Genomic DNA, 16737 nt, shown 5'->3' on the forward strand with positions numbered 1-16737 from the left:
ACCCAATTTGCAAGTATCATGGGCATATGGCATACTCCCACTCATCTTCTCAATCCACAAGAGTTTTGTGGATACCACGTCTTTCCTCCCACCTTAAATCAAAGTATGTAGTACCCACCTCATTAGGGCTACAGCTAGTCATGAGGATTTGCCCGTGAACTAGGGACGCATGTCTGTGTCTCCTTCCATTATGCAGGGGAAACACGCGTGAACATCACACGGCATCCTGGTGTCCCCTCAGTGAAAACAAATGAGCTGGACGTAGCCATGGCAAGTTCTTCAGAAAAGGAACAGAAGTGTTTATATCTGTTCTAAATCCCTTACGATGCCTGCACTGGTCTACCGCCACTGCCTAACCTGACAATTCGTTTTCTCCATCACGTTTAGCTTTTCAGACTTTAAAAGCATCTATCGCCAGTGTTTCTAAAATCGGGACCCAGGCTAGGAATTTTCTGCCTTAATATCCATCACTCACTGCTTCCAAAGACAGTGTCAGATCTAAAATTCATCCCAGCTCCTTAATGGCTTTAAGCGCTAAAAACCAATTAGTCCTAAATTCCTCACGTCCAGCTCGTTCTGTCGGACCAACTTTAGAGGCAGGAGAGTAAGTGGGGGCCTGGCTTTGAACTCCATGGTGAATGATGTAACAGCAAAGCTGGAGAAACAGCCTTAGAAGCCCTGAATCCCTGTCCCCTATCAAATGCCTATAAAGAACTCTAGGTTATCCTCTGTCAAATTATTTATAGGTGACAAGAAATATTTCTAATTATATCCATTCACAGCCACAGTCAGTGAATATTGTGCAAAGAGATTTGCCAAAAATGGTTTTGCCAAGTAGGTTCCAGTTCGGACAGCTGAGGTGGCAGCTTGTGCTTGCAGAACAGTCTCTATAAAAGTGGAGCCCACATGCCTTGGCCCCGTCCTTCATCAAAATTCCTCAAGGTATGTATACGTGGAGGGCATCTGGCTGGTTCTACAGTCCTGGTGGTGAGGACCATTCACTTAAGGGAGATGGCTACTCTTTCCAAATTTTAATTTTTCTTTCCACCATTCCTAAGAATGACACGGTACACAATATAGTTACTTGTATTTTGTGATTAAGTGGAAAAAAGAAGAATCTACATTCTCTTAGTTTTTTTTTTTTCTTTCAACAGTAGTTGTCTGCTTTGAGCCTGCCACCGTCTTCATCTGGTAACACACGAGGTAAGAGTGATTTATTACTGCACTCTAAACAACAAAGGGATCTCTACTGCTAAGTCCTAAAGAGCTACCATTTTATTTCCTGGTTTAGTGATGGGAATAAGGTAATACAAGGAGCAGCTGTTCTTTAAAAATGGCTTCGCGTAAAATATTGACTTTTCAGACCACTTACCCACACGAAATTTAATGACTAGTCTCCTTCATGTGCTGTTAGCACTTCAGAAAGAATGCCAACAGTCACGTGTAATATTCTAATGTGGACTGCTCGTCCAACTTAACCAGGAAAGCTGTATTATAGAGACCATTTGGTAAAATCAACAACGTGTTGGTCGCGGAGTCAAAATTTCCAGGTGCCAATCCAGGCTTTTCACGGGCTCTGGCTGCCCGAGGGAAGCCAGTTGGTTTTACGTGTCTTTAAATACAGTGTACCGCGGTGGAATTAGCACTGGCCCTGGATGTAGGGGAACAGGGCTCGTGCCCCAGCCCCGCTGTCACACCTCTGTGGTGCTGCATGACCCCTTCACCTTTCTGGGTCTTCCTTTACTTATCAGTAAAATGAGGACGCCACATTCTAGGTGACTGCTGAGGTACTTCCCAGCTCCTGCCATCTATAACGTAAACCAGTCGTTTCCAAGTTCTCCTCCACAGAATCAAAACATTCAATGGACCTCCCTCCGACCAACTCCACATGTTGGGACCTGTACTTTTAGCATTACGTTAGAAAGATACATAATGATGAAAAACAGCTACACATTTAATACATTTTTAATTAGTTTATATTTAATGGGAAGCTATAGTCACTTAGACTTTCTAACAGAAAACACTGTTTGTTTGATGATGTTGCTTGCTCAAACTTGAGGCAATTATCGCTGTGCAGATGGATTCAAGAGTCCCCTGCAACAACCCTGAGGATCCTTGGGGGCTTGTGACCCCACAGGTCGGGAAACCACTGATCTCAGACATGAGATGGCAAGGGTGACTTCCTTTCTGTGTTCGGTGAATACACTGCATTACAGTAATCTCTATGTGGTAGTGTGCTGTTAATCCAAAATGGCCTTGTATAAAAACACAGAAACAAAAAATAACATTAACAGGTAACATTTTTCCTTCGAAGAAAAAAACTGTTAAATATTTAATATTTGTCCCCTGGAAATATGCTGAAATTTCACTGGATCATCAAGAGGTTTTCATAGATGTGAACGAGACTGATTTTAGAGCTAGAATATGTGGCAAATTCCACATCTAACATCTCAATCGCGAGGATGTTTAATGCTGATGACAAAATACCAAGACCCCTTCTGAAAAGCTCACCTGAGGTGAAGGCTGCTGTTCTCACTGTCATTGACAACCAAGATACTGTTTTCCAGAAACCAGCCCCTCTTCCTCTCCACAGAAGTCACCTTCTGTCACTTGTCGCTTGTCTCGTCCTTGCCATCAAGGCAAGAGGATTTATTTTCTTGTAATCAATTTGTCAGTGGGAAAAAAATTTCAAGTTCATTTTGGCTTGAAACTTTATACTGGCTATCCACTTCAGAAGAGATATTCAAAGAACTGGTTTTGGGGTTTTGTTTCATATTTTGTTTTGTTTTGTTTTTAAAGGAAGAAGAAAGAGAGATCTGAAATAAGAATCAGATAAAAATAACTGGTATGCTGAAATCCAGCTAAAAACAAAGAGAATATAGACTAAAAATACACAAACGCTATGAAAATTTTTTTTAATTAAAACGGTTTTCTAAAGTTATCTTTTGTTTTAATAACACTGCTTTCACATAATTTAAGAAGTGATCAAGGAGACTTAATTTTGGCTTAGGGAAAAATCATTTGTTGGATTTTCAACTTTCATTGCATTTACTTTTCCCTTTATTTACCTGATATCTAAATAATGCACTCCTAAACTGGGAGTTTATTTGTGCTTATTAACTATTTTAATTTTGGACCGTGTCCTGAATGAACAGATTTACCTTTTAATCAATCTAATTTTAAAAATATGACATCCAATGTATGTATCTGATTTTAAAAATTTGGGCCAGGAGAAAAATTGGACAAAATATGTGAGTTTTTACATTAGGTTCAGATTGTAAAGCCATTGAAAACAGTTATTTTCCATGGTTTTGTATCATTGCAATGTCAAAAAAAAAAGTGGGAAGGGGGAATGGAAAAAGGAAACAAAGCTAAGCAAGCAGAAAAAGAAAATATTCTGAACACACTTGGGGCATCACAAACATTGCTGACTGAAATATGAATTCTTCCACATTTCTCTGCAAAGCCTTACAACACAGAGGATGCAATGGAGGCCTCAAATGTCACAAACATGAAGCTGCCAATATAAGGCTTTCCAACCTGTGATCCGATCCCTCAGCACCTTTGTACAGGACACGAGAGTGATCCCGACAGGTGGCAGTGAGGAAACGGGCGAGGCCAATGAGGCACCGGAACGTGAAACCAAGAGGACAACGTCCACACTCCCCCAGCCTCACCGTCAGGCTCTCTCTGCCCTCTAGGTACACCTGTGCTGTGTTGCTGCCAATAACCCCCAGCCATGAGTTCCGACGCTGAGATGGCCGTTTTTGGGGAGGCAGCTCCGTACCTCCGAAAGTCTGAAAAGGAGCGCATTGAAGCCCAGAATAGGCCCTTCGATGCCAAGAATTCTGTCTTTGTGGTGGATGCTAAGGAATCCTACGTGAAAAGCACAGTCCAGAGCAGAGAAGGGGGGAAGGTGACGGTGAAGACTGATTCTGGGGCTGTAAGTAACACAAAGGGAGGTGGGCAAACGTAACTGATGCTTTTCTGTTCCTCAGCTGATAAGCACTAGCTCCTTCTCTTAACAGACTGTCACAGTTAAGGAAGATCAAATCTTCTCCATGAACCCTCCCAAATACGACAAGATCGAGGACATGGCCATGATGACCCACCTGCACGAGCCCGCCGTGCTGTACAACCTCAAAGAGCGTTACGCAGCCTGGATGATCTACGTGAGCACCCCCTTCTTTTTCTTTTCACTTTCCACTAACTTCATGAACTATGTTAGCTAAACCCTATTAAAGACTTTTTTTTTTATTTGGTTATTATATTATCTTAAGACTAATCATCTGGTTACTGTTGTGAATTCTAATGTATTTGAAAATGTGCATGGGAAAAGCCATCTACTTAATGCTGAATTCATTGGCAAACTGAAGCATCTTGTGTAGGGTGTGTGTGGGTGGGAGGCAGCCTTAGGAGAACCATCCTGGTGCTCTGGTCCCTCTCCCTTTGCACATCGAGCAGTATTTCCAAGGTGATTGCTGACTGAGCAAGCTTGTCATTTCCCAGACCTACTCGGGCCTCTTCTGTGTCACCGTCAACCCCTACAAGTGGCTGCCGGTGTACAACCCCGAGGTGGTGACTGCCTACCGAGGCAAGAAGCGCCAGGAGGCCCCGCCCCACATCTTCTCCATCTCCGACAACGCCTATCAGTTCATGCTGACGGGTGAGTCCATAATTACAATTTACGGAGTCATTTATAAAGTAAGTATATACTGATAACACAAAAGACACAGAGGCAGTACTTTGAGAATAAAATGTTCAGCACAAACATAATAATAATGATAGTATGCTAATATGGCAAGTAGTATACTATAATAATAAAATTGGGAAATATACTTAGAATAAAATGGACCAGTTCCAAAAACATGGAGAATTTTGCTTATATTTCCATGGTAAAATCCATACTAATTAATGCTAATTTCAGCTCAAAATTAACCAAATGTAGGTACCATCTATGCATTTTAATCACAGCTAATGTGTCCTCTCTCCTAGAGAGTGAGCTTTGAAAGCTCATAGTGACAGGTCGCCACAATCACGACACAAAACTTTGGATGGGACATTAATAGCATGATGAGATTTTGCACTATGGACCAAGTGGCTAAATGGATAATGGAGCCAGTACTCATTGGATATTGATACATGACTCTCACAGACATTTTGTTGAAATAGTGCATCACACGTTCCATGTCACACTAAAGGTCACAGGAGTGCAACACACTGTCTAATTAACACATCTTTTTGCTACTTATTTTAAAAAGAATCTTGTGAAAAAAGCAAAGCACCAATCCATATAGTTATTTTTGTGTGTGTGAGTGGGGGGTTTTAAAAGGCAATTTTGAGTTTGCAAGCACTGTGTTAATCTATGTGCTAAGTGTATTTTTCAGCATTATCTCCGGTTTCTCTTTCACAGATCGTGAGAACCAGTCGATCCTGATTACGTATGTAGATTTCAGTGCCTTTCTTTCTGTTGGATTTTGGTCGTGGTAGTGGTTAGACTCTGACTTGTCCCTCCGTGTGGACTTGGCAGCGGCGAATCCGGGGCGGGCAAGACCGTGAACACCAAGCGTGTCATCCAGTACTTTGCAACCATCGCAATCACTGGAGAGAAGAAAAAAGAAGAACCTACTCCTGGCAAAATGCAGGTGGGTATGATACTCTTCCCAGGATGCAAGACATCAGAGGCTCTGAAAAATCTGACCAAGTCCTTTAGAGCCACGGCCACCAATGTAGGTGACGCTCAAATGCGGAAAATAACTCTTGGGTGGGCTGTAAGAATGAGATGATTGATTGTTGCTGGGTGCGCCAGGTAGTAGTTCTCACAACCATTTATGAGGAGGAAAAACCAGGCATTGTGGAATACAGAAATCAAGGCCATGTCACTAGAGTACCTCCCTCCCCCACTTTGTCTTCCTTCTACTTGCTGCAGAAAGCCTCCCCAAAGTTACATAGGTCTGCGAAGGGAGAAGGGGACAGGAGAGGAAGTCAATGGGAGGCTACCTCAGCAGACTGCAACTCATCTTGTCCGGGGTCTTTTTGTCCATCTTCCTCATTTCTCTTCAGGGAACGCTTGAAGATCAAATCATCAGCGCCAACCCCCTACTGGAGGCCTTTGGCAACGCCAAGACCGTGAGGAACGACAACTCCTCTCGCTTTGTGAGTCTCTTGCTCTTCCTTTTCACGTGAACGTCAGCACTGACACTTCTGCACGTGTGGTGTCGACATCTTTACCATCTGTTCGGTCCGTAGCTAAAGAAAACATTTGTCTGCCTTTGAATGTGTACAAAAAGTCTTCCTTTGCCTTTTTAAGGGAAAATTCATCAGGATCCATTTTGGTGCAACAGGCAAACTGGCTTCTGCAGATATTGAAACATGTAAGTTAATAAATATTAGGGATTAAAAATCTTTATCTTCCAGGGAATATATTGAAAATCTTATTTGTGTTAGGTGAACTTTTCAAATGCTTAATTTTCCATTGTGCCTTTTCTTTTAAACGTGCTCGATCTGCCTTTCTAGATCTGCTAGAGAAGTCCCGAGTTACTTTCCAGCTAAAGGCTGAAAGAAGCTACCACATATTTTATCAAATCATGTCCAACAAGAAACCAGAACTTATTGGTAAGAAGTATCTGTGATTTATTTCCACCGAGGAAGAATAAAAGCCCTTCTTCCTAATAGTCCCTCTAAAAAGTTTCTCATGACCAAAGTAATTCTGGCTATACTTGTTCTTTTCCACGTGCACAGAAATGCTCCTGATCACCACGAACCCATACGACTTTGCCTTTGTCAGTCAAGGTGAAATCACAGTGCCCAGCATTGATGATCAGGAAGAGTTGATGGCTACAGATGTAAGTAATAAGTACAAAACAGGAAAAAGCAAATTCATCTTGCAGTATATGACACTCTCCTCTATAGAGTGAACAGCATTAGCAGAAAGACATTAGGGGCAATATTACCTTTCAGGCTTCCTTACCCTTGGAACAAAGTTATAGGATGTGTCAATGACCTCTACCATGTATCAGAAAACTTTAAAAGTCTGGAATAAACATCGAGCGTTAGGCATTTCTCAGCTGGTTGGCTCCTTTTTCCTTTTTTTCTCATTGGTCATTGGGGTCCATTTTTGTACTCCAATAGTGACATTTCTCCTATGTCACACCCTACAGCCAAGAGTCTGGGAAAAGGAGCTAAAAGATTTTTAACAGAACATGATACTTCCACAGTTCTTCTGTAACTGGACGTAAATACGAACTTTGTTTCAAATGTAACTCTGTGGGCCAATGGTATTCCCTTCTCCCCCCCAACTCCACCCCATGTAGCATTTGAAGAAATGGATTCTCTACCTCAAAAATTCGTTTTGGGACTCCATGAACGTTTAGTTTTGGGAACTATAGATTCTCTCTCCCTTCTCTTCTTTTTTTAAGGATCGTTGCTCTTTTATTTTCTTTATACATATACTTATAGATATTTCAAGTTTTCTTTTGAATTTCTGAATAGTCAACCTTCAATTATTCTCAACTTTAAGACCAGTGGGAACACCCCAATATTCCCAAGACAAGATTGAGAGTTGCTTACAAGAATACTTTTTCTCTTAAAATATTACTTTCAAAAACTCTATGAACTATTTGTGTGCCTTTATCTGATAAATAACAGCTTTCACAAGCTTTAACCCATTATTATTCCTATGTCCAAAAGTGTTAGGAGTTGAGAGGTTAAAAAAAAAAAAAAAACTTAGTAGTCTTGCCCCAAGACTTCTGTAATATTAACATGGAGGCATTTTGAGTAGGTCGGGTCAGTGAGCTGGAAGTAAATTATCTGGAGAGTCTTAGGAGACACGAGTGTTACATAACCAAGCTCTCTCTGCTTTCTCAAAGCCTAACATGGGCAACTAAGAAGGTGATCAAAATCTGATAGAGAAAAAAAGATACAACAATACTTCAATGAAAGCAGTTCTGTTCAGAAATGTCTCTTCCCTGCATGAGGAACAACCAGGTGAAGTTTCCTGCCAGGCATCTCACGGGACCTGATATCATAGAAGAACATGGGGAAAAACACAGGGCACGTGCTGTCCTCCTCATACCCTCTTCCCAACTTCACCTGCCCTGTCCAGGAAGGCAGGCTAGGATTACATATTTGGTTGGGACAACACAGGAGGAAAAGGAGCAAACAGACTTGTGAGGCAAAGGGAACGCATAAGATAAGAAACATACGGGGCAAGGCTGGGGTCATGTGGAGAAACGGGAAGTGCGTTGGCCTTGGCATCCAAAGCCAAGGCTCTGAGTCCTGGCTAGGTGAGTGTGGACAAGTCGCGTAAGATCTTCCCTGTTCACCTGACTCTATGGGAAACTGATGCATACCTCTTGGTGCTGCTTTGTGGAACTAAGTGCTAAAGAACAGGAGTGCCTTTAGACAGCAAAGTGCTAGTCAAATGCAAAGGCGAGACAGGGTGAGAAGGTGGGGAGGCAGGCCCCTGTGTACTGAGGGCATCTGCCATGGTGATCATTGCGAGCCGAGTCAATTCCAACTCTTTCCACAGAGTGCTGTGGACATTCTGGGTTTCAGCACTGACGAAAAGGCTGCCATCTACAAGCTCACGGGCGCCGTGATGCATTATGGGAACATGAAGTTCAAGCAGAAGCAGCGTGAGGAGCAGGCCGAGCCTGATGGCACCGAAGGTACCTACACTCCCTGCTTGCTCATATCATTTAATTGAGATTACAGCTGACACCATCAGTTCCTCAAGGGCAAGGGCCCTGGGTTCACTTTCTTGACTTATCCGACAGTGGGGAAAACTAGAAGGGCACAGAAATGACACACACTGCATGTTTTACACAACTGAGATTTGTGGAGACGTGATTTCTGCCCATTCCATTTTTCACTGCTTACTGTACGCTAGTATTTACGATCTGATTAAAGCATTTTTCATCCCAGTCAATAATTTGTGTGCCCACATGCACTGGAGGAAAAAAAAAAAAAAACTGATCAGAATTTTCCCGTCACTACTCCTCTAGGTTAGAATTTCACAAATTATTTTTATCTGTGGTCTACTTTAGCTATGTTTTAAATATCACACAGAGCATCAATTCCCCAACTTCCAAATTATCATCTCAAAAAAAAATGACTAAAATTAGTGTGAAAGTTGGCAATGCTTTTGAAGCAATATGAACAAATGGTTTTGCCACATTTGCACATATTACTCTTTGAGCAGAACTTTTTCTCTTTGTCATTGTCCTTCACACCTTAAGCTGTGCACACTGTGGTTTTTGTTTTGTTTTGTTTTGTTTTTACCATCCTCACCTGGTTCATGCAGTTGCTGACAAGGCAGCCTATCTCCAGAGTCTGAACTCTGCTGACCTGCTCAAAGCCCTCTGCTACCCCAGGGTTAAGGTCGGCAACGAGTACGTCACCAAAGGCCAGACTGTGCAGCAGGTAAGTGAACGGCCTCAATGAATCACACACATCCCCAGCCTTCTCAACACGTCTTTAGTAACGCCAACAATCATTACTCTGTCCACAAAGGTATACAACGCAGTGGGCGCCCTGGCCAAGGCCGTCTACGAGAAGATGTTCCTGTGGATGGTCACCCGCATCAACCAGCAGCTGGACACCAAGCAGCCCAGACAGTACTTCATCGGGGTCCTGGACATCGCCGGCTTTGAGATCTTTGATGTGAGTTGTTGGAATAAGCGGCCCTGTTAAGGCCCCTCCGCTTCGTGTCTGCTCTGCCGAATTCCCCCTGGGTTTCCCAAACTCACTTGAGCTCTTTGGTGTTTGCAACGCCCTAGTTCAACAGCCTGGAGCAGCTGTGCATCAACTTCACCAACGAGAAGCTGCAACAGTTCTTCAACCACCACATGTTCGTGCTGGAGCAGGAGGAGTACAAGAAGGAGGGCATCGAGTGGGAGTTCATCGACTTTGGGATGGACCTGGCTGCCTGCATCGAGCTCATCGAGAAGGTTCGTATGACTTTTCAAGCCTTCGGTATGTGAAAAACAAACTGTCCACTTCCTTGTGCTGAATGAACTGCAATCCCAATTCTCAAAGAACCAGCAGCGGTGTTTTATGACATTCCTGGGCACAGTGACCAGGTGCATGGTGCATCACAAGCAACATATTAAGGAGTAGTTTTTCATAGAAAAATGATTGCAATACATACACATCCACAGACACAAGGATTCACATTTCTCCCTCTTTTCACTTCCTTCTCCCTCACTTTTGTTCCTATGTGATCTCTTGGGTGACAGGAATGAAATCACAGCTAGTCCTGTGAGTACGATCATTGATCCTGGCTGTCCCATGATGGTGTGCCATGCATGAATCATCCTTCACGGGTATCAAGGCAGGATATGTCAAGGTGTCTTATAGGCTGGGAGGGCAGCTTTTCAGTTGTTGCAGTCAGTAAGACCATGTGGACTGCTGAATAAACAGCCTTACCTGGAAGGGGAGCCCTAAATTCCCCTTTATCAAAGAGTTGGGGCAATGATTCTATCGGTTGTGTGTATACTAAAACCCAACAAGCAATCATTAAGCACTTTCGAATGTGCACTGGGCACTCACCACACGCCTAGGGAGGCCCACACAGTACATGGTTACATGTGAACACTAGCCTGAGCAGACGAAAGGGGAAAAGTAAGTACAACCGCCATCTATGACAACTTCACACACTCATGTCAAAATTCATCAAAATATGAAAGAGGAGGGGGTAATATCAGCCTGGGTCTACCCAATTGGAGGAAAATAACTTTAATTTGGTGATACAGTATCTCTGCTATTCACAAAAACTGTGTGGTACTCAGTTCATGGAACATCAAAATAGGTTTGGGGAGACAATTTGTGACTGAACATCAACAACATTGACTTTTCTATCAGTCGTTCATATCAAACTTGCCACTGAAAGGAGTCGATCTGCTTACAAAGCAAAACCTAATTATCATCACTCAACTCCACAGAGTGGGGAACATAGCACAGAGTACAGAGAGTTCTAATGATACAACATGAGATGCACTTTTCTCCTGGGAACGGACCATTTTTAATCATTAGCTGTAATTTCTCTTCTCTTCATACTTTTGTCATGTCTAGAGTTGAGGTGAAGAAAATTACACTGTCAGTAGGGAAGAAAGTATTTAGATAGATACATATATGGGATAAAGAATTCAGCTTTGAAATGGTAGTTTTGGAATTTAATTTTATACTCTGAACATAAAGTTTGCCAAATGGCACAGATGGGCTTTTTTTTTTCATTGAGTCTTTCTAGCAAATATATTTCCCATATGTCCTTGATATAGGACTGTTTCACATTTCAGTAGCAGAGGAGAGGCAGCAAAGTAGAACCATGCCTATTGAATTTCTTATCACCCGAACTCTTATTCTGGAACATGTTCAGGTTTCCACCAAGTACATAAACTATTAGAGCACACTTTTCTGAGGGACTCATATTATCATCCCTTTTTTCCTACTCTCAGCCTATGGGCATCTTCTCCATCCTGGAGGAGGAGTGCATGTTCCCCAAGGCCACGGACACCTCCTTCAAGAACAAGCTGTATGAGCAGCATCTTGGCAAGTCCAACAACTTCCAGAAGCCCAAGCCTGCCAAAGGCAAGGCCGAGGCCCACTTCTCGCTGGTGCACTACGCCGGCACCGTGGACTACAACATTGCCGGCTGGCTGGACAAGAACAAGGACCCGCTGAACGAGACTGTGGTTGGGCTGTACCAGAAGTCTGCAATGAAGACTCTGGCTCTCCTCTTTGCCGGGGGACAAAGTGCTGAAGCAGGTTGTTAATATCACTAATATGTTCCTAGAGTCACAAAACAGAAATATACTTTTTATCAGAGACTGATATAGTTATCTCAAAACCTATCATGAAAATACTGGCCAATATGGACTTAATGATAGGAAGTATATTTAGTGAGTCTTACGATCATAGGCTTTCAGAGCTAAAACTGACACTATGGATCATTTTGTCCATGGCCTCATTTCACCCATGAGGAAACAGAGACTCAAAGGTTAAGTGACGTGCTCAAGATCATACAGCTTATTTCAATTATTTTGATAGTATCGGTTCCTTAAAGGATCCAGCTAAGCTGGAGATGAAGAAATCCTTTGTCAAGGCACTAGTGCTTAAGGAATGCAAGTTGTGTTCTCCTAAGTCCCCTAAGACCAGATGTGCAAGCAGAGGTAGAGAAACACAAGCAAACAGGAAGCAGGACTTGCCTGCAGGTTAGCAGAGGCTCACCTCCCTGGCACCATGCATGCAACTTTGCCTCTTCTCTGGGGGATGTGTGCACTAAGGCGGCATTACTCCTCTGTCTTCTGGCACTCCCCCTCTGCTGATTTGGAGGAGAGGGGTCCTACCTCTTCCCCACATCTACCCTTTTCATCCACAGTTCTTTTATTGTTGCTGTTGTTGTTTTCCTGAATACCTATAATGTGAGCCAATGCATCTATTTCCCTAATCCAGAGCTGAAGGAGGAAAGATACAGAGGGAAGATGAGGGATGATACAAGTGAATGAGTGCACATTTAAATTCCAGAGGGAATCTTGGGAGTCCTTATACCTATGGATAGTACAAATTAAATAGTTTTAATTCTTTTATATTATTTTTCAGAAAGTGGCGGTGGAAAAAAAGGTGGCAAAAAGAAGGGTTCTTCTTTCCAGACAGTGTCAGCGCTTTTTAGGGTACAGTATATTCTTGAATGCCAAAAAAAACCTACTTCTGTGACAATTAAATTATTGTAACTTAAAAAAACTTTTTTAAAAGAAATCTATAGTGAAACAGAAAAAAGGTAATGTTGTACAAAGGAAAATGAAAAATGTGTTAGGAAAAATTGAACAAAAATAAAACCTGCAGTGTGAGTTCAAACCTTACAATATATGAAACCCCTCCCCTCAAAGCTCCAAATCTAAAAGATCTAGCATTGAACAAATTTCACATGAAATCAAACCCTCTCTGGAAGCAACTACTGTAGTCAGTTACATTGACTTTATTCATGAAATGGAGCCCATTAACTACAGATCCTTGATAGGGAGTCTCATGTAAATGCAACAAAAAACAATTTTAAAACTTTCCCTATGGTTCTCAGGAGAATTTGAACAAGCTGATGACCAACCTGAGGAGCACTCACCCCCACTTTGTACGCTGCATCATCCCCAATGAAACCAAAACTCCCGGTAAGACTCTTCTGACATCCAAGTAAGACTCCACTGTGACTTCACTATTCTATAGACATACAGACAACACGTTTGTTTGCTTGTTTATTTGTTTGTTTGTTTGTAAGGGGCCATGGAGCATGAACTTGTCCTGCACCAGTTGAGGTGTAACGGAGTGCTGGAAGGCATCCGCATCTGCAGGAAGGGATTCCCCAGCAGAATCCTTTATGCAGACTTCAAACAGAGGTTTGTGTCTCATTTTTTTCTCCCTTTCAATGTGCTAGTCCAGATCATTATTGCCATGCAATTCAAACATCTTTTAACTTTTCCCTGAAAACCGAAATTCTGGGGTGCCTGGGTGGCTCAGTCGGTTATGCATCTGACTCTTGGTTTTGGCTCAGGTCGTGATCTCATAGTTTGTGGGATCAACCCCTGTGTCAGGGTCCATGCTGACAGTGCAGAGCCTGCTTGGGATTCTCTCTCCCCATCTCTCTCTGCCCCTCCCCTGCTCATGCTCGCTCTCTCTCTCTTTCTCTCTCAAAAGAAATAAATAAGCATTTTTTTTTAAAAGAAGACTGAAATACAATTATCAGAAAGAATGAAGCCTTGGTTTATATTATACTGTTTTTAAACATATTTTCCCAAGGTTTATCTAAAGCACTGCTTGATTATTTGAATGGAATTTTTTCCTCAAAACTCAGTCTATCATTTTTTCAATGATAGTTACTATGAGTTTTGGTAAGAAAAACAAACTTTCATATTCTTTAAATTCTGATAGATACAAGGTTCTAAATGCAAGTGCTATCCCAGAGGGTCAGTTCATTGATAGTAAGAAGGCTTCTGAGAAACTTCTGGGGTCTATTGACATCGACCACACCCAGTACAAATTCGGTCATACCAAGGTACCAATCTACCTAAATCTCTATCATAATTTCATCACCTTGGGACTTTCTCTTGAGTGGAAATGACATATCTCACTTGTTCTTTGGCCAGGTTTTCTTTAAAGCTGGCCTGTTGGGAACTCTAGAGGAGATGCGAGATGAAAAGCTGGCCCAACTCATCACACGCACCCAGGCTGTGTGCAGAGGGTACCTGATGAGAGTAGAATTCAAGAAGATGATGGAGAGGAGGTGAGGGACCTCGTTCTCCACATTTTCATAGTTGAATCCGATGCAGTCATTACTTCTGTTGAGTGCCAGTCACTGCCCACATTCTTCTTCATTTCCATATTTGTTCTTCCTACAGAGAGTCCATCTTCTGCATCCAGTACAACGTCCGTGCCTTCATGAACGTCAAGCACTGGCCCTGGATGAAGCTGTATTTCAAGATCAAGCCCCTCCTCAAGAGCGCCGAGACCGAGAAGGAGATGGCCAACATGAAGGAAGAATTTGAGAAGACCAAGGAAGAGCTGGCGAAGTCAGAGGCAAAAAGGAAAGAACTTGAGGAGAAGATGGTAGCTCTGATGCAAGAGAAAAATGACTTACAGCTTCAAGTTCAATCTGTGAGCATTAGTCCCTGCACAGCTCAGCCACTTCTTATCCTCCAAACACTGTATAAGTAGATATGAAACATTTTTAGTTTAAGGTTTATAAATCAATGGTTTCCACTAAAATATGTGTTGTCATTGTTCATCTTTCAAAAATACTAAGACTCAGACCTGAAGAAGCAATAGACATGAAGTCACAAATTATGCTGCATATGTTCATATGTACATCCATACATAGTATGGAAATCAGAGAGCAAAGTCATAAAGCTATCCAAAGATGTTTTCCTTCCTTTATAGAACCTTTTCTTAGATGAGACTGTTGTTTCCTTAGGGAATACATTGTGCATAAAATAGAAGTTATGCCGTTCTTACCAGGGTGAGGAAAAGGTTAAATTAATGAACCCCTCAAACCTGAGAAAACCGAGTCCAAGAATTAATAACTGACCCTTCCAAAGCAGCACAAGTGCAGATTTGGCCAAAGGGCTAGTTTTCCCGATTTGGTCTTCCACACATGGATATCTGGAGGAAAACTGTTACTATACTTAATCAGTGGATTAAAATTACTAACATTTTGTCTACTGGACTTTTAAAAGTTGGCATATGTATTGACCAAACTGGTTGAGTCACTAAAGTATCCACCTTTTAATAAATTATTGTGTCTTTGCAGATATAGCTTATACAAATGGAAGTGTTTAATTTCCCCCATTAGGAAGCAGATGGCTTGGCCGACGCAGAGGAAAGATGCGACCAGCTGATTAAAACCAAAATCCAGCTGGAGGCCAAGATCAAAGAGCTGACTGAGAGAGCTGAGGATGAGGAGGAGATCAATGCCGAGCTGACGGCCAAAAAGAGGAAACTGGAGGACGAGTGTTCAGAGCTCAAGAAAGACATTGATGACCTTGAGCTGACCCTGGCCAAGGTTGAAAAGGAGAAACATGCCACAGAGAACAAGGTACAATCATGATCCATTTTAGAGTGTTTAAAAGTGCTAGCTTGTTACGGAAATACTTTAACTAAAAGTTTAATCTTAAAATCAATGAATATGAAAGAAAAGTACCATCATATATATGTCGTCTTCACCATTTCTAACTAATTACCTTGACCCTTACCTCCCATATTTTTCAGCTATGGAGGCCTGGGTTAGCTTCTCGTCTCCATTTTCCATCTTAGGCTGACACTGTCCTAAGCTATTACCATGTTTTTTGTCAAGATGACGGGATGTCATTAACATTCTATAATCTGTTCAAATCTAAGGTGAAAAACCTCACAGAAGAGATGGCAGGCCTGGACGAAACCATCGCTAAACTGACCAAGGAGAAGAAGGCCCTCCAGGAGGCCCACCAGCAGACCCTGGATGACCTACAGGCAGAAGAGGACAAGGTCAACACGCTGACCAAAGCTAAAACCAAGCTCGAGCAGCAAGTGGATGATGTAAGTGTGAAAAACACAGTATTTCCTCTTAAGATAAAACAAACAGTTGTGACATATGCCTTTCTCTGCGGGTTTGAAAACAATCATTAAAATTCCCATGCTATTTGGTGCATCTTTTAAAATTCTCCTGTGCATCTTTGGTGGCCAGTAACATATGGTTCAGTGCCTCAGGACTGAAATAAATAAAATACACTATAAATTTAGCTTGAAGGGTCTCTGGAACAAGAAAAGAAACTCCGCATGGACTTAGAAAGAGCCAAGAGGAAACTGGAGGGAGACCTAAAACTGGCCCAGGAGTCCACAATGGACGTCGAAAATGACAAACAGCAACTCGATGAAAAACTTAAAAAGTGAGCATGATATAGTCAAATTGTAATCTGCTTGTTGTCTGTCAATTCATCTGTCAATTCAGGCCAAATATATGTTTTAAAGATCTCCAAAATATTACTTTGGAGTACACATAAAAAAACAAATAATGGCATCTTTGACTTTTTATTAAATGAAAATGGAACAGTATTGACTTGTAAAACGTGTACTACTCATGTCCTCAACACAGCAGCATAAAGATATTCCACCATATGTGGCAGAGAGGACTGGTAAGAGAACTGACAGAGCTTATTTGTTGCTCCTCTGACAGGAAAGAGTTTGAAATGAGCAATCTGCAAAGCAAGATTGAAG

General features: G+C 42.0%; 1 protein-coding gene across 1 annotated transcript; it reads left to right on the forward strand.

Moving 5' to 3' along the window:
* Nucleotides 1-3724: 3724 nt before the first annotated feature.
* LOC121026358 (myosin-4) lies at nt 3725-16733 on the forward strand (the record flags this gene model as incomplete). The annotated part of the gene is made up of 24 exons (XM_040469227.1): nt 3725-3943; nt 4029-4172; nt 4510-4666; nt 5414-5441; nt 5531-5645; nt 6064-6156; nt 6311-6374; nt 6517-6615; nt 6742-6845; nt 8531-8669; nt 9305-9423; nt 9514-9663; nt 9780-9950; nt 11457-11766; nt 12601-12671; nt 13076-13163; nt 13271-13388; nt 13921-14044; nt 14136-14272; nt 14388-14643; nt 15338-15580; nt 15883-16059; nt 16264-16409; nt 16697-16733. Coding segments are annotated over exons 1-24 (3294 nt in total), but the record flags the coding sequence as incomplete, so codon positions are not given.
* Between the last annotated feature and the right edge of the window lie 4 nt (nt 16734-16737).

This window comes from Herpailurus yagouaroundi, unplaced genomic scaffold (genome assembly GCF_014898765.1).
Source record: "Herpailurus yagouaroundi ecotype Mexico unplaced genomic scaffold, PumYag 86983, whole genome shotgun sequence".
Lineage (NCBI taxonomy): Eukaryota > Metazoa > Chordata > Mammalia > Carnivora > Felidae > Herpailurus > Herpailurus yagouaroundi.